Source organism: Hyaena hyaena, unplaced genomic scaffold (genome assembly GCF_003009895.1).
Source record: "Hyaena hyaena isolate Hyena2069 unplaced genomic scaffold, ASM300989v1 scaffold_330, whole genome shotgun sequence".
Lineage (NCBI taxonomy): Eukaryota > Metazoa > Chordata > Mammalia > Carnivora > Hyaenidae > Hyaena > Hyaena hyaena.
In genome coordinates, this window is record NW_024080961.1 from 1054429 (window position 1) to 1074512 (window position 20084).

Genomic DNA, 20084 nt, shown 5'->3' on the forward strand with positions numbered 1-20084 from the left:
GCCTGGAGGAGGAGGAGGAGGGGAAGGAGGAGGGAAAGAAAGGGTTCTGCTTCCTGCTTAGCCCAGAGCCCGGGGGCAGAAGCCCTGACAGCTGAGTCCACAGCTTCAGCCTCACATCTCTGCCCTTCCCTCCCCACCACCCGGGGCTCACACAACCTTGGCTCAGGCTCCTTGACGGAAGGGCAAGATGACCCCTTTGGTTTCTCTGGAAGGCAGACATGACGACCAGTGCCAGGGAGAAGAGACTTGAGCACAGAGCAGAGAGCTTGGAGGTTAGGGCAAGAGACTCTGGGGGCTAGAGTGGGGGAGGGGAGCCCTCTCCGCCCAGCCTGGGATGGACAGGCAAGCCCTGGACCCCTCACTTCCCCCCTTAGGGCCTCAGCTTTCCACTGTCTTCTGTTCAACCCAAACCAGAGGTCATGCCTGTCTCGGCCACATGAAGGGTCCTGGAGGGTCCGAGAAGGGGCTAGGGGGCTGGTTTTGGACAGGATTCAGCTACCCCAGCACCCACCTTGAGCAGCAGATAATTTAGTTTAATGACTATGGACAGTTCACTGGCTCCGCCCACACAGTTCCACTCACCTTCCTAAATGCTTCCAAAATAGCACTAGGGATTGTACAAGAGCCAAAAAGAAAGAAAAGAAAAAAAGCAAAAAGTAACAAATGACAAGGCCCCAAAGATTTCTGCCCTTTCAGGAAGTCTGAGTGAACTTTTCTAAAGAAAATTTAAGCAAAAAAAAAGGGTGTTTTTGCCTTTCTCATTGAGGATTCGGGCAGACAGGTGCCCACACGGGGGGGCAACAGGACCGGGTTTCACACGCCGCTCTGCACGCCAGATGTCACTCACACACTTACACACAGCGTCAGAGCTGTCCTCACCTCAGGGCCCTCCAGCAGCCATTCCCGAAGTCTGCGGCCCCAGACCAGCCCCGGCCCCTGACAGCTTACAATCACATGGACGCACGGTGTCCCGCTTCAAAGGCGGCCACCCGCCCCACGCGCACGCAGGCGTCCACATGCAGTGGCAGTGCCACGCTGGGCAGGGACCCCTCTCTCCAGGCCTCCAGCAAGAACGCCCTCTCTCCTCCACAGCCCTCCTGTGCCGCGCACTGGAGCCAGATGTTCCGTGGGCAGCCCCCCGGGTGGGTGACAGGCGGTGATTACTGTTGCCAGCCCCACATTAGCAGAGAATTGAATGGGAGAGAGCCCCCCTCCCACCCTGCGCTCCCTACAATAGCGCCTTTGTGAGGTGCTTCACCGTCTTTCTTCTCCCTTCCTTACCAACGTTAAGTCAGGGGCAGCTCTGCCTGGGGAGAGAAGCAAAGTAGACAATTGGAGGATCACAGGCTGCGGCACCCCATCCTGGGCGTGGGGTGGAGGGGGTGCACGTCAGGGAAGACATGTGCTCCCTTCTCCTCCCCAACCAGAGGACTCCCAACCTGAGGCTTGCTCCCCCAGAAAGGCAACAGGGTCTTGACCATCATCCGCCCCTGAAGCTGGGGCGGGGCTCAGCACATTCCTAGAGGCAGGAAGGAGTCCCACACCCAGGGTTTTCCACCCCTCCCCCTCTGCTCCCTCTCCCTTCCCCAAACAGGCTTCTGCAACTCCAAGCCAGAGGCCAGGGCAGGAAAGGGTTAGGTGTCCGTGACTTCCAGGGCAGACTTCAGCCAGGCGCCAGCACCACAGCGGCTAGGTGGGGGTGACCAGAGGCCAGTGTCGGGAAACTGGGAAAGCTAGCATCTGGGGCATGGTCATCACCCCTCCTCCTCGCCCAAACCGCAGCCCACTGTGGCAGTAGGGAAGTCGGAGCGGTTCAGAGCAAGCCCGGTTGTGCAACTGGGCCCTGGGGACTGCCCCATGCCGGAGCAGGAGTGGGGTCTGGGGCCCAGGCAGAGTCCCGGAGCTTCCTTCCAAAAACAAATTCAGGGCTCTGGTCTTCGCACCACACTCCAGTGCTGTGCCTTGAATCCATTTTCTGGTTCCAAACCTCGGGAGTTAGAAGACTTGAAAGCTCTACCCCCCACGCCCCCACCCTCGCCCCCGGGCCTCAGTGTCTCCGCCCGGGGCGCGGTGCCCAGGGTGGCTCTGGGCTCCGGGAAGGGACCCTGTGGATCAGAGGGTGCTGCGGAGAAGAAGCCTCTGGGCCAGCCCAGTCTCCTGAAGTGGCGGGATTCTGTGCTTCCCCAGGCACCTCACAGGGAAATCTGTAACTGGAGAAGGCCCCTCTCCCTCAGCGAGGGAGCCCAGCCAAGTCCCTAATGTGGCTTAAGGGGCGGCAATGGGGTGGCAGAGGAAAATGGAGGGTCATGGGGAGAAATCTGATCTGAGGGCTACCCCCAAACACACACAGGCAAGGAGCAGTGGAGTTTCTTTTTAATGCAAAAGGTTGCAATACACACGACGTAGACAAAGTCCCATTCTCCAGGGCTCTACAGAGAGAAGGGAGGCAGGGCCGAGTCGGAAAAGCCTCTTCCTAGAACTCTACCCCGAACCACCTCCCCCCTCTCCCCGCCCCCGCCCTCCCAGACTCACACTTTTTTGCTCATTTGCTGGGGTGGCCCCTGGTACAAAAGTCAGAGCTCTGGGTCTTTGCGGCCTTGGGCCTGAAATCCACGGACATAAGGCAGGAGAGGAGTGAGCACTTGGGGTCTTCTCTCTTTTAGCTCTAAAAGGAGTTCTCAAGCTCTAAAGTCCCACCGGAAACGAAGGGGCTGCGAGAATCTGGCTTCCATTGGCTGCACATATGGGCTCTGAACCCCAGCTTGCCCACATCTGGAGAATGAGAAGCAGAGAATGTTGTGGGGATATAAATGTTCAGAGGTGAGAGAGGTTCGAACCCCAGAGCGAGATCCTCAGACTTCTTCCTCTTTCTTTCTCATCTCCAGCTTATAGACAATCTGGTAGCCATCATCCCAGGCGTAGAGCTGGCGCTCTCGAGGGTTATAGCGGAGACTGGCGTGGGCCCCGTATCGGCGGGGGAAGTAAGGGAGCGCCGCCCTCTCAGGGGTCAGCGTGCCGCTGGCGTCAAAGGAGCACTGGATGCGGGCCCGACTGGCGGGGCGTGTGTTGTAGACCACGTATAGGGTCCCACAGATGACAAAGGCAGCCTCGGCGTTCTCCCTGGGGCACGGGGTGTCCCACTGCTGCTCTGTGTCCAGGGTCTGTGGGTCTAGCTTGGCCAGGCACAAGTGCCTGTCATCTTCCTGAGTGGCATAGACAGCCCAGAGGCCCTCCTCGTCGGCTGCCAGGTCAATGTACGTGTCCGCCGTCAGCCCGTACGGGGGGATCAAACCCTCGGCAGGGAATACGGAGCTGTCCACCACCGTGCGGTTTGCCAGGTGGAACTTGATCAGCTGCAGAGTGTTCTCCAAGTCGCCCCCGCCTCCGGGCCCTCCGGGAGGCCTCCGGGCATAGTAAAGAAAGCCGCCGTAGACCAGCTGCCCCGTGCCGACCCAGGGGAAGGGCACCCGGACCCGCGAAGCCTTCCGGGCAGCCATGGCGAGGGTGAAGTCCCGCAGCCTCGGGAAGACGAAGGCTGTGTCATTCTGTGTCCCATCTAACACGTAGATCTTCTCTGCTGGCCCCATTGGATCCTTGGTCCAGAGACCTGCTGGGCCACCGAACCGCTTCAGGATCTTTACTGACCTCACCTGAGAGATTGTGTAGCCACAGTCTGGAAGGAGACAAGCACGGGACAAGGAAATGTAGGCGAGAGTCAGATGCCTCCGCTCTCATGGAGGACGGGGAAGAGGGAGTCACGAAGGCCCGGGTCCCCAGACACTCTTGCAGTGGACCTGTCATCACAGAGATTTGCCTAAAGCAGATTCCAGAAGGTGGCGCCCCAAGTGGGCAGGGACAAGGAGAGAAAGGGGGAAGCAGCAAGGGGAAGTACAGGTTCTGAGAGTGTGAGGGGCTTGCTCTTGGACCACTTACCTGTCAGCATATCGTACTTTTCGTTTCTTCTGCCCTTGCCTTTGATCCCAGGGCCTCCCGTCACTTTCTCATCAACCTCCACGCAGGGTAGTGCTGGGTTCTGGGTCTCCAGATAGTCCACCTCCCGCTCTAGACGGTCTACTCTCCCCAAGATGGTGTCGGCCTCAGTCCTGAGCGCCTCCCGCTCCTTCTCGGCCACTTCCAGCAGCGGCAGCATCTTGTTCTTGAAGTCCCTCAGCTCGGTGGCATGCCGGCTGCTCTGGTCCTGGCACTGGGCCAGCCGTTCCTACAGGGGTGGGGGCCGGGCGTGGGGCTGAAGGGTTGCAGCTCCCAGGCAGGGAGAGGCCCGGATGGGGAGAGAGGGAATGGGAATAGGCACGACACACGCAGCCGGGCACCCCGCTCCCTTGCAAACCCCCCAGAAAAGAGACCAGATGTGCAGAGATGCTAAATGTGCACAACACCTCAGCTCAGATCCCCCAGGCCCCAACCCCCACTTCACGCCTCCAGCCCAGGGTCTCTGTGAGCAGTGCCACGGAGTCACGGGAGCCTCTGGGGTGGCCTAAATGCGTGAGGGCGGGAAGGGGTCTCTGCTCCACCATGCGATTCTCCCCTCGGGAATCAACAGGCCTGGACTTGGGAATGCCAGAGCTTTCAAACTGTTAAAGAAGACCGAGCTGCAGATTCTCCGGAACTTCCAACGTTCACGAGATCATCAGCTTGTCTCCAGATGCCTTCCCACAGTGCTAGCTCTCACGTCCACCGTCCCTCATGTTCCACATCTCATCCCAGGGGAGGACGCAAAAGCCTATTTGCTTTGGAACTGCTCTGGGGATGGGGGGAAAGAGGAGGGCTGGCGTCGTGAGGATGTTCTTATTAACAGATAGAGTTTTCTGTAAGTTCTTCCGGAGCCCCATCTTGTCAGTCCCAGATCCGTAACACACTGGGTGAATCAACAGGAGATGTGGCGTCCTTCCAGCCCGGCCCAGGAGAAAAAGGACTCACTCACCTCTAAGGCAGCCAGCCGGCGTTCCATGTACTCCACAAGGTGGTGCTGCTGTCCCTGAAGGGGTCGCAGCCACGACAAAAGGAACAAGATGAGGAGAGGAGTGGAGGGCCCCATGGCAGCAGGAGAAGGAGTAGGAGCCTGCAGTCCTGTGCCTTTTCCACTCGAGCCCGCCCGCCGGTTAGCTTCGGGGGCGGGGTGGGGGCGGTGCCTTCTCCCTTTCTGGATCTCTCTCACTACTCTGGAATGCTTTCACAGTCCCCTTCCCTCCCCCACCCCATCCTCTCTGCCTGGATTGATCAAACACAGATGGCCGTATGGCAAGGCAGCCAGCAGCCTTAACCACCTCCCGCCTAGGCTGTAGGCTCCCCAGGAGAGGGGAAGGAGCTGAAGCCCCGGGGCAGAGGCCTTCTGGGCAGCCACCCAGTAAAAGGAGCTATTAGCGGGGGGGGGCCGGGCCCCGGGAACACTCGGCAGACTCTGTTTCTTTTTGAGAACGCCTGCTTCCTTCCCGTGCTGGCTCCTTAACACACAGCCTCCATTAATCTTTTCCTTTCCCAGCGATAATAGCATCAATTGTTTTCTGCCTTGTTTGGTGGAAGCTGGAAGCAGGGGAGATGAGGACTGAGGGGAAGAGGTGGGGGAAAAAAAATCACAGTGGTCTAGTCTGTACACTTTCTTCTATGGCTCATTGGCGCCATCTTGTGATAAGCACCTGGTGTCATCTCCGTATTCCTAGGGAAACCAAGGCTTAGACCTGACCTGCTGTGCAAAAATTTCCACAATGCAAGCCAAGCAGAGTGAACTTACAGGGGTTTTCATCATTAAAATACAGATTAAGGGGCGCCTGGGTGGCTCAGTTGGTTAAGCGTCTGACTTTAGCTCAGGTCATGATCTCACAGTTCATGAGTTTGAGCCCCACTGTCGGGCTCTGTGCTGACAGCCCAGAGCCTGGAGCCTGCTTTGAATTCTCCCTGAATCCTTTGCCCCTCCCCTGCTCATGCCCTGTCTCTCTCTCTCTCTCTTTCAAAATTTAAAATCAAAAACAAAAAACACAGATTTAAGCACAGACTAGACTACCCACCTATTTAAGGGGCTATCCCAACCTCTCTCTCACTTAGCATAAGCAAGAGAATATAACAGATTTAAACAACTAACAACAACAAAAAGCCCAGATCACTGAGAAGCTAGCAAATTAATTCTTGATTATCTGAAGAGAGATCGACAGCAGGGCCTTTCCACAGGGCTTGTTTCTACCTGAACGCTTCTAGGTATGTTCTCCTACCCAGACTGGGGAGCGTTCAGTGAGTTCACACTAATTCTGTGTTAACTTACTTAGGGGAAAAGAGATCTGAAGAATCTAGAAGTTGCAGTCTAAATCAAAATAAATGTATTCTGACTTCCCTGCTAACGGGAGAGAACAGCCTATTGATCATTTCTCTTTATGGTCCAAAACAGTGTTTCTAAACGTGTCTCATTCCTACCTCCCAACCATGACTGCAGGACCCCACAATTAATTCACGGCCACCATAGGGTCGATGTGGCCTGAAACGCATGTGTCAAACAAAACAAGTCAGACGAGTATAGTGTATATGCAGAGACCTGCAGTGATCTATCTAGCCAAATCTTATTAAGAATCAAGGCAAACCTAATCAGGAGGGCCCTCCTCCAAAGGGACTATGCTTCTAACAGTGCAGTTGAAAGGAGGAACAGCCTCCTCTTGTGGGGGGCCCTGATCTCATCAGGGATACTTCAGATGTTTGCTGGGACACGCTTGGAAACAAAGTTTAATTTGCCCATATCGCGAGTTTCTGCCTTTTTCAAAGGGCCAGAACCACTCTTAAGTTAGGGCCCTGGACACTCCATTCTTGAAAAGTGTTTCCTGCCAACCCTGACTCATCTGCGCCGTGGAGGTTTGGGTGAGGGACGGGCCCGCCTCCACCACCCCACCGGTGTTCAGATGCAGTGTATTTAGGCCCTCCGAAGACGCCATGTGTTGGTCCCCTTTGCACCCCTCTACAGAGGAGTCAAAGACAGCCACGTGAATCAGAAAATTTACCCATTTTATTGATGCATTGCAATTGCTCTACATTTTACCATATTATGTAGAAAATACTGAAAATACAAGCTACTTTGTAAAACCAAAGACAAACATTGAATCCAAAGATAAACTATGTTTTACACAATGGACCCTTTTCCCGTAGTTAGTATTAAATTTTAAATATCTATTTCTTTTGTTAAAATGATTATTTTACATACTCCCTAGGTACATCTGCATTACAAACATAGCTCAATAATTCTCAGAAACTGTTTCTAGAGGCTTGTTGTAAAAGGAAGCGCACAACCAGAAAAGGGAGAAAGCAAAAAAAGTTTAAATCGCACACAATAACTAGCCTATCAAATACATGTAATAAAGTTGGAATTCCACTGCAATATCAAGGATTCAAAGCAGAAATACTAACGTTACATATAATGTACATATAATGTACTGCTACATGTAGTGAGATTATTTTTCAAGCTGAATCAAAACCACACATTATATAAAGTTTAGCAAAAACAACCATGTAGACATGCTGCACCATCCATCAGTTAAAAAAAAGAAAAAACACAAAAAACAAAAACCCAAAAACCAAAAACCAAAATAGGAAGCAGGCTTGGGCCATTCCTGTCACCGAGAGGCAATTTCATTTCCTATCCTAAAACAAGCCAACCTAACCAGTGGGTTTTGCATAATAATGATGAATAGAAGACACTTCACTGTGCTTGCTGGGGCTAAGGGCAGCCAAAGAGCCTCTCGGTGGAGGGCAATCGATGGCCAGAACTGTCTGGAATGGACTTTTTATTCCTGGGGCTGGTATCCAAGCTGAGGACTGACAACGGTCTCCCCTCCTGGGAGCTATAAAAACTCTAGAGTGATCAAGTATCCTGATGAGCCCAGAGTGGCTGTACTTAGACCGGCCCCCCCCCCCCCCCCCCCCCCCCCCCCCCCCCCCCCCCCCCCCCCCNGCTTCTGTCAAGGAATTAATGCTGTCATGAAAAAAAAAAAATGCTGTACAATTTTTATAGCTTGGTGCCCATATCCTTTGACAGACCATCTGCCCCCCCCCCCCCCCGCTGCCCGCCCCCCCCCTCCCCGTTCTCTCTCACCCTGAAGGGGAGAAGCTGGAAACACAAAGTTCAGAGAGGACTATAGAGCCTTAAGCTGGCTTGAAGTTGGGCCGCTCGCCGGAATTCACAGGGCTCCCCCCGCCCTACCACGGCTGGCAATGTTAAGCCCTAGGGACAGAATCTAAAGCCACACTGAGCACATATACATACATTCAGCAGACACAGATGGATATTTATCTTGGTAAATCTGAAATGCCAATTTGCAGACTAAAGCTGAAAATTTCTAAAATTCTTAAAGCTACACACACAAGATAACCATACAAGTTCTTGGTATTGTCTTTTCCCCATGAAGGTAATGAGACTCATATCTTCCGTGGTATCTACTTACTGGACAGGGGCACAGGAGTGGAGTGTTTTGTGTGTGTGTGTGTGTGTGTGTGTGTTTTCCTGCAACTCATTTGTTACAAAAACAACACATCTTATCCCTTGTAGAGGAAAGCTAAGGAACAAAACATGTTTCTACTAGAAACGAGATCTGCCTTTGAGCAAGAAAATCAATATGTGCTTGGCAATAAAGGAAACAAAGATCATCCACGCTGACCAGAAAACTATATAATGCTAGTGAGGGAAACTATACAAACTGCTTGGGTTATCTTCACCAATACAGTGATGCAAACTCAACTCAACAGAATGACCAAAAGAAAAAAGAAAACAAGAGAAAAGAAAAAGTAGAAAACACCGACACGTTCCTGGTAGGCTGTACTGACTGTGCCCCATCGCGGAAGCCCTTACTCTTCCCAAGGAAGAAGCTCCACACACCGCGGCAGCTCCTCGGTGTTCAGCCCGGCACAGAGCTTGCTGGCCGGGCTCCATGGAATCCTCCGTCTCCACCCTGCACCTCCTCGACGCCATCTCTACAAAGAACCAGTCCTGGACTCAGCCCTCAAGTACAAACTGTTCAATTCCGATGGAACGCTTCTGTATCTTAGAGTTACCCTTCTTCCCCCAAATCTTTCCCGGGCAGGCACATCCCCACCCCCAGTACCCTCCACTTGACCCAGATCCATGCAGGAGCTGAGAGTACAAGGACAACTTCACAGCCCCAAGAATACACAAATTGTTAAAAAGAAACCTCAGCAGCCCGATGACTGAACAGGCTTTGGTTCCTTCTTCCTATTTTTCGCCGGCTCAGAAACCTTTCTATGAGTTCCCGGTCCCCAGCGGCAGCACACAACCCCTCCTCCTGGTATGGGGACACGGTAAGCAATACAACAGGCTCTTTGGTATAAACAGATCTGTTAGAGGGTTTTTTCAACAAGCGAATATTTTACTAGGAATGTCAACTATTTGCAGGAAGGACTGCCACATGGGAAAAGGGAGAAAAAAAAATCTCATTCTAAAAGCAATTGCACATACTCTGAAAGAAAAGAAAAGAAAAGAAAAGAAAAGAAAAGAAAAGAAAAGAAAAGAAACCACGTATTTTAATGTTGGCTTGACTCCTCTCACCTGCTTCCCAAATTCCCCCAGCAGCAAGGTGGCAATGCACCGTGAGAGAGCCACACGGGGAAAGGCTTCTGTGAGAACTCAGCTGAGATTCCGAAGTGGAGAGGGGGAGAGGCGGCGGGAAAGGAGAAAAGCGGCTGTTGTTATTGGTCGGTGTCGGCGGGAGAACTGACAATGATGCACTCAAACGACACAGCGACTGCTCCTGTTCTGATAAATGCCCGTGAACAGCTTAGGGTCCACACGGGCTTGCTGGTCCGCCCTAAGGCAAGCTCACTGTGAACTCTAGGGACCACTACGTCATCATATAAGGCACTACGACAGGGGAGGGAGGAGAACGGGAGGAAGAGACACACACTGAACAACTCCTCACCAGACACACCTGTGCAAAACAACTCCAAGGGTCTCCTCTCCTTGCAGGCAAGGCCCCTGCTCGTTCGACACTACAGTAATATGCTCTAATATAATTGCAATTAGTTCACATACATTCCAACAAGTATCAGTTCATTTTGGTTTAAATACAATGGAGACATCAATTCCATCTCCGGGGTAACACTGGAGGGTCAGATACACACTAAATACACAATTCAAGTGTAATCACTACACGTTTGATTACAAAGAACATTTTGGGTTAGCAAGAAAAATTGCTTGTTATATTTTTCTAATCAATATGTACATATTTAATTATGCAAAATATTAAAACACCACCATTACAAAACTTCTAAAATATTTTTAAATTCAGTAATAAATTTTTAAAATATTTTTTGCAATTCCTACATGCACTTATTGTATAAGTCTTAATAAGAGAGCATTCAGTTTGCTGCTGGCATACAAAGGAAGCTACTTTAAAGTATAAAAGCTATACACGACGTTCTTATCTGGTTTCATATTCTTTACTTTCTCCCCAAATAAATCACATAGAACAGAAGGGAGAGATGAGGCAAAGAGAGAGAGGTGTGTTATTGAAAATTCATATTAATATTCAGGCAAAGCTCACCAATGCCAACAACCTTTAGGCAAAGCTCACCAATGCCAGTATCGCATAATACACAGAGATTTTGCATATAATAAGACAATCACCACCATACAACAATAACCACCGTAATGGCTTTTCCAGTAACATTTAAGCTGAATCAGAGAGAGAAGGACTTGTAAAAAATAACTTAAGAAGGATGCATGGTACTTCATTTAAAAAGAATACCTAGTGCTTTCACGGTACATATGGATTCTCTCACACTAAGTTACCAGCAAATGGTGAGCTGCCTTTTTAACACTACTTTAAAATAAACACAGGAGCAACTGAGAGAATCCCACCAGTAACACAGAGAGCAGTATATAACCAGTTTTGCAAAATAACAATTGCCCAGTACGTTTAATGTGACATGAAGACAAAACTAAAACACTGTAAGTCTAACGTCCTATAAAGAAAGGTAAAATTTTGAGGAGAAATGCCTGATAGTCAAATACAGACTTGGGTAAGCTGCTCTTAAAGGAAGCAGGTAAGTCTTGGTTTTTTAAACAAGTACAACATGACGATTTTTCTCTTCTCACTTGTTACCAGATTTCAAGTCCTCCTATCAGCATTTTTCCTCCGACCAGCAATCACAATAAAACAAAGTTAAATAAAGAGGGGCTTCACTCATTTTAAAAACATTTATAGAAATCAAGTCAGAGAGAAACTTTTTTCAAAGGGTAACTTCAGAATGACCTCTCTTCCTTGGTAACTGCAGAAGATGGGCATCTGAACTCTTCCAAATACCAGAAATGCTGTCACAAAAATAAAGAATTTAAAAATAGGGCAGACTTTGGGAGACTACAACAATGCAGTCAACACTAAGAAAGGTTCCCCCAGAGAAACCTTCTGCTTCAGGGGCCCCTGCAGGATGAGTTGCTGGCTACGGAGTTTCAAGAGGGGGCAAGGAAGGAGCTCATCATAGGCTGTTACTGAAGTTTCCGGGCCAGGAACGGGCAGCCGTGAGCGCCCCCTCCCTCTGCTCACCAACTACAAATAGGAATACTGGCTGATCTTGGTAGGACTCAGTGGGTATCCAGTGTAAATGGCTGAGCCTCGGGAAGACCCAATATAGGACTGGGTGGCAAACTGGTGTTGGTACTGAGCAGGGGCCACGCTGGCAGAAGTGAGGAGGCTGGGCCCGACGCTGACAGGGACCTGGTGCACCAGAGTGCTAGGGTGGGTGGTGTAGGCCGCAGCGTGCCTCGAGGAGCCCTGGGGGGAGAAGAGGTGAGCAATGGAGCTGGTGGAGCCCAATGCAGCAGCAGAGGTGGGGGCAGCATACGTATACAGGTGAGGCTGGCTCGGCAGGTGTGCAGGGGCCGGGGCCAGGTGTGGGTGCCCCGTCGAGTGCAGTGGGCTGCCATGCTGGAAGGCGTAGGGAGCTTGAGAGAGCGGGGCCACAAACGCCTGCTGCCTGCGGGGCGCAGGGTTGCTGCTTCTCTCCTGCGAGGTTGGAGCTGACGACGACTGCTGGTTCTGGAAGGAGGAAGAAAGGAGTGAGGCACCTTGGGGTCACTCTGGCTCAGAGCACCCAAGGCCAGGCTGAGGGCCGCGGTTCTAACCTGCTCTGCCCCTGGGCTGCCACAGCACACAATCTCCCAGCCCAGCCATGCTGTCAGAGGTCAGCCTCCAGCCCTCCACCTCGTGGCAGAACAGATCCTAACCCAGCCCAGAGAGCAGCAGTTTGCTCTTACATGTGACAGAGGCGGGGGTGGGGGGTGGGGGAGGGGAATCGAGAGTTCACAGGGTTTCCTGCTCCTGCAAGTTAGTAACTGTTGACTCAACTCACCCTAATCTGGCGCCAGTGAATTTGAATTTTTCCTAACCTTTCTTTCTTGCCATTGTTTTCTTTCGTTCTCCTCTAAGTTCTTCATATCCCTCTTGGCTTGTGGAGCCTAAAACACATGCACTGACTCAAACTTACATTTGCACTTGCATGTGCTTTATCTCTCACACACACAACATGCACTCACACACACTCACAGCTACCCCCTCATATATACACTTTCTCACTACTGGGAGACAACATACAAGCACCAGAATTTTAGCTGATGAAAGAGTGAATAGTGCCCCTTTTAGAAACAGAACAGTGCCTTTCCCCACTGCATCCGAGAACCAGATAGTAGGGGGTGGGCGGGGGGACGGGGGGAGGCAAATCCCAGACTCAAGCCCCCACAAGGGACTAGGACCAGTTGATGAAGTGGCCACAGAGTTTTTCATTGTCCCTTGCCTCAAGTAATCAGCGTGAGGCTCAGGTTATTTACGACCTGGGAGAGAAAGGAAGAGAATTTGGTCTCAAAGCATGTGGTAGTACAGAACCAGGCACAGACTAAAGCATCCAGAGCTTTCTAAATTCCAGACGTTTCTCTTAAGCTTCCGGGATAGGCTAGCGAAACCTGACGGGTAACAACTGGGATGTACGTCAACACACATACGAGGGAACAGAGACGCAGCACATGCAGGTATGACGCAGGCCACAGAACACCAAACTGACGGACACAAGAAGGGCTTCAGTCGGCTTTATTCAGCAGTCCAGCCAGAAGCAGGGTTCTCCAGAGAGTAACAAGAGGAAGGGCCCCCAACAGAAGGCAGCAGCCCCTCGCGCTTACCTGGCTAAGGTTGAGTGGCTGTGCCGCACTGGTCCCCCCACGCGGAGCTCGATATCCGGTGGGGGTAATACAGCATCCAGATGACTGCCCGCTCACTGAAGCCACCGGCTTGGCCTTACTGCTCAGGAGACCTATAACAGGGTCAGACCCTACTGAGTTACGAGTAGCAGATGTAAACCTCAGGTGGCATCACAGTAATCAGTTCAGCTCTGCACAAAGCTTGCAAGAGTTCAGGTTTCATGTATACCTTCTTTCGTCACCCACATTTACACCAGAGGAACAAAAACTATACAACCTACTTCTTTTCTGTCTGGCTGCAAAACTCCATACATAAAGGATCTTTGAAAGGCTCACTTTCGTAAATGGTATCTAACCTCCTGTAATGTACAAGGCTCTACTGGAAATACAAACACCAGCAGGACACAGTCCCTTCCCGCAAGGGGCCTACAGTCTTATGGAGGAAGGGCTTAAACAAGTATGGAATGACAATCAGAAGCTGAGTAAGATGCTAGCAATACTTAGGACATTTAGGTGTCAAAGGGGCTTTAAAAGAAGGCTAGATTTTTGAGGCCCTCACTGTCTTCAAATTCTAAGAAACTGCAGGGCAGATATAAGCAAGATCAACGTCAACCTGTTGTTTCCTTCTGCGGGACCACCAGGAACACTGGAGCATCTATTCAATGGTGTGCGGAGTAGCCTGTATTCTTTGGACCCAACAGTGGAAAGAGCCCCTAACAACGTTGCTCAGGAGCCTGGCATCAGGAGTTCTGCCTTGTCTGCATGGGGACAGCTGCCTATTTCTGACCCCTGTTTATGTCTCCGGCAGTAACATAATTCACAGGAAGTCACTCTAAGTACAGCACACACGGCTATCCTGACACTCAAACTTGAAGCTCCCCTCCTTTGGTGTATACAGCTGCCACTGGAAAACAGCTGCCCAGATAAGAACTAAGCTTCCTGGGCCCCTTGGCCTCTAGGTGGGGCCATGTGATTAGTTTTCACTCTTTCCAGGGCTCAGGAGGTAAAGAAACGTTATGTCCCTCCTCCAAACTCTTTCTCCTTCTCACTGGAGGCTGAGGATTTCTGGGCTCTGATCCTCACCTCACCACAGGCCCACCCAGCAGGAGCACCAGCACTGGCAAGCCATGTGAGGAAGAAGCAAACTTCTATTGTGTCAAGCCAAGGGAAATGTGGGGCTTGCCACTGGGGCTAGCTTTACCCGATAACTGCACCAGGGAGCCTAAGACTGGCACCTAACAGCAAAAAGGATGGAGGAAATTAGGTTGATACTAAAAACCACAAAAGTGTCACTGCTATGACACTGGGTAAGAAAAGATAGAAGTACATATCATTTCCTTTAAAAACTTTTCGCAGTCATTTTTTAATATTATCAGTTCCTGTTCATGCTTGATTGTCAAATTCGAATCACCTGTGTGTGTGTGTTTGGGGGCGGGGGTGGATTGCCTAATCCTTCCACCCATACAACAGCTCTGGTCTGCCTTCTCCCTCCAACAATGAGTATATTTCTGAGACGACAAAATCCACTTTTATGTGAATGCCAACAAAATCAACACAGTAAGATAAACTGCCAAAAAATAACTTCACGTGAAAGGAACTGACTTCTGAATTAAATAACTGGTCTCTACTATTGGCTTAGGAAGATCATAGCAACACATTAAGGGGATGCATGTCAAAGGAGAATTCAACCGCAGCCGTGAAGACACTCACCTGAGGCCTGGGTTGCTACCGTGCAGTCGCCAAGCTGCGTTTTCAGTGGAGGCACAATGATGGTGCGGGTGCCGGCACCCTCCCCCACGACTCTGCCAGGCGCCTCCACAAGGGGTCCGCTATTGCCCCGGAGGGCACTCAGGGTATCAGTGGAATACGGGCTGCTCAAGGAAGAGTCAGAGTCTGGAGAATCATTGACAGTGACATAACTGATGACATTAGACCTTGCCTTCAGGCCGGAGCTGAGGAGAAGAAAATATGTGAAAATTCATGAACATCCAACCCCTTTTCTGGCAGTTTCTTTTTTTTTTTTTTTAATTTTTTTTTTTAATGTTTTATTTCTAGGAGAGAGAGAGAGACAGCATGAGCAGAGAAGGGTTAGAGAGAGAGGGAGTCACAGATTGAAACAGGCTCCAGGCTCTGAGCCGGCAGTCAGCACAGAGCCCGACGCGGGGCTCGAACCCACGAACCGCGAGATCATGACATAAGTGAAAGTCGGACGCTTAACCGACTAAGCCACCCAGGCGCCCCGTCTGGCAGTTTCTTTGGATAACCTCTGGTCCTCCCTTGAGGACAGAGCTGCTGACGACACCTACAGCAGTAGGATAATTCTAGCAGCAGCAAAGTTCTGAGTGCTCTTCATGCATCGGGCACTGTGCTTATACTCTACATACTATCTCACCGAATCCTCACCAACACTTCCACCAACTTGGTTCTATCACCCCCATTTTGCAGATGAGGAGCCTGAAGCGCGGAGAAGAGTAAGACCCTTGGCCAAGGTCACACAGGTGATGAGCGGTGGAGCCAGGATTCAGAGCCAGGACACAATGACGCCAGACATACAACCCCCACACCTCTTCCATGTTGCCCCTGAGCCATTTCCGCTCCTGGCTGTTTCAACAGTCCCCTTCAGGCACCACTTTTCCCCACAGCCCCCGGCTAGACTATAAATGGTGCCTTATCACGTCTAGTCAAACTTCCCACCACACTTTTTTTAAGTACCTTCACAAACTGAATCCCACTTTCCTAAATTTAATTTTCCTGATTTTTTCAACAGGCTTGGCTCCAGTCAAAGCCATCCGGCTGGTTATATGATTTTTGCCACTGCAAGGCCACTTTTCCTCACTGGAAAGTTTATCCTTTCTCTTCCCCAAATCAGTTTAGAAGCCGTGTTCAAAACTTAGTTTCAAGTCCACTTGCCATGTGTAAATACCATTTTGTAATTGTAAATACCATTTGTAAATTGCTCTTTTGAAGTACTTCATTCTAAATCTGCTCTTTCATTTCATTTAAACTTCATTTATACATAACTCTGTAAAGTCTCATAAGTTACTGTCATGTGTGAATCCTACCTCCTCAGGGAAACATGGGGCTATTCCCTCTTCTCTATGCCTAACACTAAAGACCCAATGAAGAATGCAACACAGAACGATCAAGGCAGTTAACCACGTTAGCACTGAGAGAGAGAGATGTACGTAACAGTTCTTGAATGAATCAGCTCTCTCTTGGTTAACTGCCCAGTTGTTAAGACTTGGATTAAGGTGCTGAGATAAGAGGAAATTATCTGGTACTTCTATTCATCAACTTTCAGATCATACAGCAGGAAGAGAAAAAGCAGGTAGCCCTACTCAAAGTTCCACCTCTTCCAAAAAGGCCTTTACAGATTAAGAACTCACAAATAGCCTCCTATCTACTGACTTGTTGCACTGTTTTTTATATGCTTCTACTATGGCATCTATTTTCAGACTCTAAAGGTCCTTAAAGGCAGGGGATCATGTCTGTGGTATAATGTGCCTTCCACCCCAGAGGAGCTGAATATGAAGCAACTTCATATCTACCTTCCAGCTAACATAGCCTGGAAGACTGGTTTAACATGATGCTCAGTTATGGAGACTGGACTGTTCTGACTCATGCGTCCAAGGCCATGCTTCCAAATACCTTTTTTTCAGTCCTTCCTTTCAAAGGCCCAAACCAGACCACTTGCCTGAAGCTGCGAGACTTAGGGTAGGAGCCTCAGTGGCCGCTCCCCTGCGCTTCTTACCTACTGGGCTTATACTTGTTGTCCTCTTCTTCATCCGTGTCACTGCGGATGGTGATGACACTCACAGGAGGGCTGGGGGTATCTGGAATGACGATTGGCTGATGCTGGTCTGAGACGGGAACTAGGGAGTTATAAGAAGAGGTGGTACGGAGGGGACTGCTCCCAACCAGAGAATAGACTTGAGAAGGCAGGACATCCAGAGAGGACCTGGAGAAAAAGGTCACAAGAGAGACTGCTCAGTTCTTGGCCCCCAAGACTACCCATCTTTTCCCTAGAACTCTTTCCAGCTTGCTTTGTGATTCCTTTTTGCCTAATCATTAAGCCAATAAACTTAACTACATAAGTTCTAATAAAAAATAAACTAATCACCCCAGCCAGGATTTCCAGGGACAACAAACCTAAAATCCAACATGATTTTCGTGTATGCCCTCTACTCCATGGTTAAATTTCACCCTGTCAAGTGGGCAGACAAACAACAACGGCGACACGAAGGAGGCACAGACGCAGAGTGGCGGCAGAGAGGAACTGCACAACCAGGACACACCTGGTATGCGTGGCCAAGGGGACAGGTCAGCGCGGCCACAGGCTGGAGGCTACCTGCCGCTTCCCACCGCGAGCGTCTATGCCACGGCACCTGCCATGCTGGCAACAGCTCTCTCACAAAGGCCATTTTGACTACCAGCCCTCACGCACACTTACTTTGAGGAGACTGGAGCAGACTGCTTATTCTTCTTTGAAGGGAGGGAACTAGATTGCTGCTGTCTGACGACATGGGCAACGCCGACATTCAGGGGCTGAGCAGCGGCCAGCGTCACGTGGTTGGTCAGCAAGGACGGCTGCTGCATGATAGCGCCGTACTGGCTGCCGTGAGAGTGGGCGCCCCTGCAGCGACAGAAAGAAACGCAGAAGACTGAACGCCTGAATCCCTGGGAAATTAGGACTCAGTAGGCATTAACAGCAATTAAAACAACCACATAGAGCTGCATTCTATTTTTTAAATTGGGTTCCTGGATTACAAGGCTATGCGTTCTCACTGTATGGCTTCCTATTGCGTAAGACTTTCTTTAAATCTGGAGTAGATGATTCCTGACCTCGGAACCTACTGTTTTCCGGCATTCAGACTTTTCTCATTCTCCCATCTCCGAGCCCTAACAGGGCTCTTTTCCTAAAGAATCTGAAGCAGAGATACATCTCTCCTTTATCTTCTTCCCAGTCGTCATCAAGCAGTCCTGCTTGATGCCCTAAGGGATCTGCCCTTGCAAACACCCCAGAGAGGAACACGGGATACTTGCCTCCAGTCTGTGAGCTGCTGGCCACTGCCCATGGCCTCTGGAATCACCGCTGTGGGCTGGACAGAGTTGTGTAGAGCTACCCCAGGCAACTGTTGCCAAGTTGAAGGCAGGAGAATTTGTTGGGTTCCTCCAGGCCAAGCCTGCTGTAAGGAAACACACACAAAAAGATCCCGACTTGACTCATTCTTGGCTTTTTCCTTTGTTTTTCAGATGAAAGAAAAATTCCTATCTTAAAAGAAGTTGCTTGTAGACTGTTAACTTGCAGAGATCAAAAAAGAAAAGTCAGAGGGGCTCAAGGTTGCAAGTCTTATGAACAGGGAAAGAGAGCATGCTGCTTTCTCTCAGCCACCTCGGTAACATGACCACCAGGGTATTAAAGAAAAGAGGATCCCTGTGGTTAGGAGCTTCTATTATACTGTAGAGCAAAGGAGTCCAAGAGTTCAGAGAGAAGCTCTGGTTAAATGATAGAGTGTCATTTTTGCAACGATTCTAAAAATATCCCTCGAAAGAGCTAAGACAGCTCCCTTGAGATTAAAAATAAGAATTTAAAATTTTAAGTGCCAATCAGTTAAGACATGAGGTCAGTTCAACCCATAAAACAAAGGGGAGAATTGTGCCTTTTTAAATGGGTAGAACTTGGAAAATGGAGCCAGATGTGGATGACCAAAGGCCAAAATCCTTTGGCAAACAAGCTTATGCCGGCAAAAGAAAGCTAACTTCATCATATATAGCCACGTGATAGAATTAAATAAGGCAGTAATTAAAATATTTATGAAACAGATGCAGAGAGCACCATATTCTGTCCTTAATAGTTACCTCAAATATACTGTTTAATGTATCATCTGTAGAAACATACGTCACATAAAAACTAATCACTACAAGAAAATACATCATTTTCTAGTTTTTAACAAGCACTTGCCATAGACAGCAACAAATATGTTTTCTGAACTTCTTGCAGAAATTCTGGCATTTTATGAAAAAATGGGAACAGATTTGAAAGTTTCCTTTTTAAACTCAAATTCTACAGAACAATCACCTACAATGCTTGGGTACATATGGTTCTTTTCTTGAATTTCAAACTGCAAGGCCATCAACACACTGTTTTAAAAATATTTCTGCAAGTAACAGATCCACTTGTTACAAATACCGGTTCCAAACAAGAAGCCTTCAAAGCAGAGAAACTGCAAACACGACTGCTACCATAAGCAGAATTTAAAACAAAATAAAACAAAACAAAAAATAAGAGAAGTATGTTAAGTCACACCATGCGTCTTTCCATAAGCCAACACCTGCACAAGACAAAGGATGTAGTTTAATACAGAGCAAGAAATAACATTCCAACGTGAGGCAGAAATCTGGCGTTCCAAGCGACGAACTGTTTTGACAGAGGAAGAACAAAAATATGCAAAGCTTAGCAAATGACTAGTGCAAACTTAAGAGAAGCAGCAAAGAAGTATCAACTGACATTCTCAAAGCTATAGGTGAGCAAATTAAAATCAGTGGCTTGGATCAATCAAGTTGGAAATATAGCTAACTCCCTTGCACTCAGGTTTTATGCTTATGATATATAATTCATCTGGAGGTGACAAAGACTTTTAAACTAAAAGCCAAACAAACTCCAACAACCAAAGTGTGTTTCTGGAAGTGTTTACGCTCACATGAATCCTTGAGAAACGACAAAGGAAATTTAAAGCCTCTTTGAAAGATATAGATATCAGTGTTCAAGAGTATCAATACGGTTTTTCAAAAGCTTACCTACTTTTAAATTTCAAATAATGAAATGCTGGATGTCCAATAAACAATTCCAACTCCCCCAAATAAACCAAAACACATCCGAAGATCACTCTGA

The 20084-nt window shown here is 49.3% G+C and overlaps 2 protein-coding genes across 8 annotated transcripts in view; both read right to left on the reverse strand.

The window, feature by feature from the left end:
• Positions 1 to 2355: 2355 nt before the first annotated feature.
• OLFML3 (olfactomedin like 3) lies at positions 2356 to 5151 on the reverse strand. Its single transcript, XM_039249121.1, has 3 exons — positions 4943 to 5151; positions 3934 to 4219; positions 2356 to 3673 (listed from the first exon to the last, which is right to left on the reverse strand). The coding sequence occupies exons 1-3, from the start codon at positions 5054 to 5056 to the stop codon at positions 2853 to 2855; spliced, it is 1221 nt and encodes a 406-aa protein (XP_039105052.1). The 5' UTR covers positions 5057 to 5151; the 3' UTR covers positions 2356 to 2852.
• A 4352-nt stretch (positions 5152 to 9503) lies between these two features.
• The window catches only part of HIPK1 (homeodomain interacting protein kinase 1), a 50096-nt gene continuing 39515 nt past the window's right edge, over positions 9504 to 20084 (reverse strand). For 2 of the 7 annotated variants that reach the window (XM_039249069.1, XM_039249068.1), the window contains exons 11-17: positions 18236 to 18378; positions 17643 to 17825; positions 16944 to 17150; positions 14903 to 15144; positions 13175 to 13305; positions 12392 to 12460; positions 9504 to 12041 (exon numbers count right to left, since the gene is read on the reverse strand). In XM_039249069.1, coding sequence (XP_039105000.1) covers positions 11553 to 12041; positions 12392 to 12460; positions 13175 to 13305; positions 14903 to 15144; positions 16944 to 17150; positions 17643 to 17825; positions 18236 to 18378 — 1464 coding nt within the window. In that variant the 3' untranslated portion in view covers positions 9504 to 11552. Of the gene's footprint in view, positions 12042 to 12354; positions 12461 to 13174; positions 13306 to 14902; positions 15145 to 16943; positions 17151 to 17642; positions 17826 to 18235; positions 18379 to 20084 lie in introns of all 7 variants that reach the window. The other 5 variants (XM_039249074.1, XM_039249071.1, XM_039249075.1 and 2 more) reach the window with 5 other exon arrangements.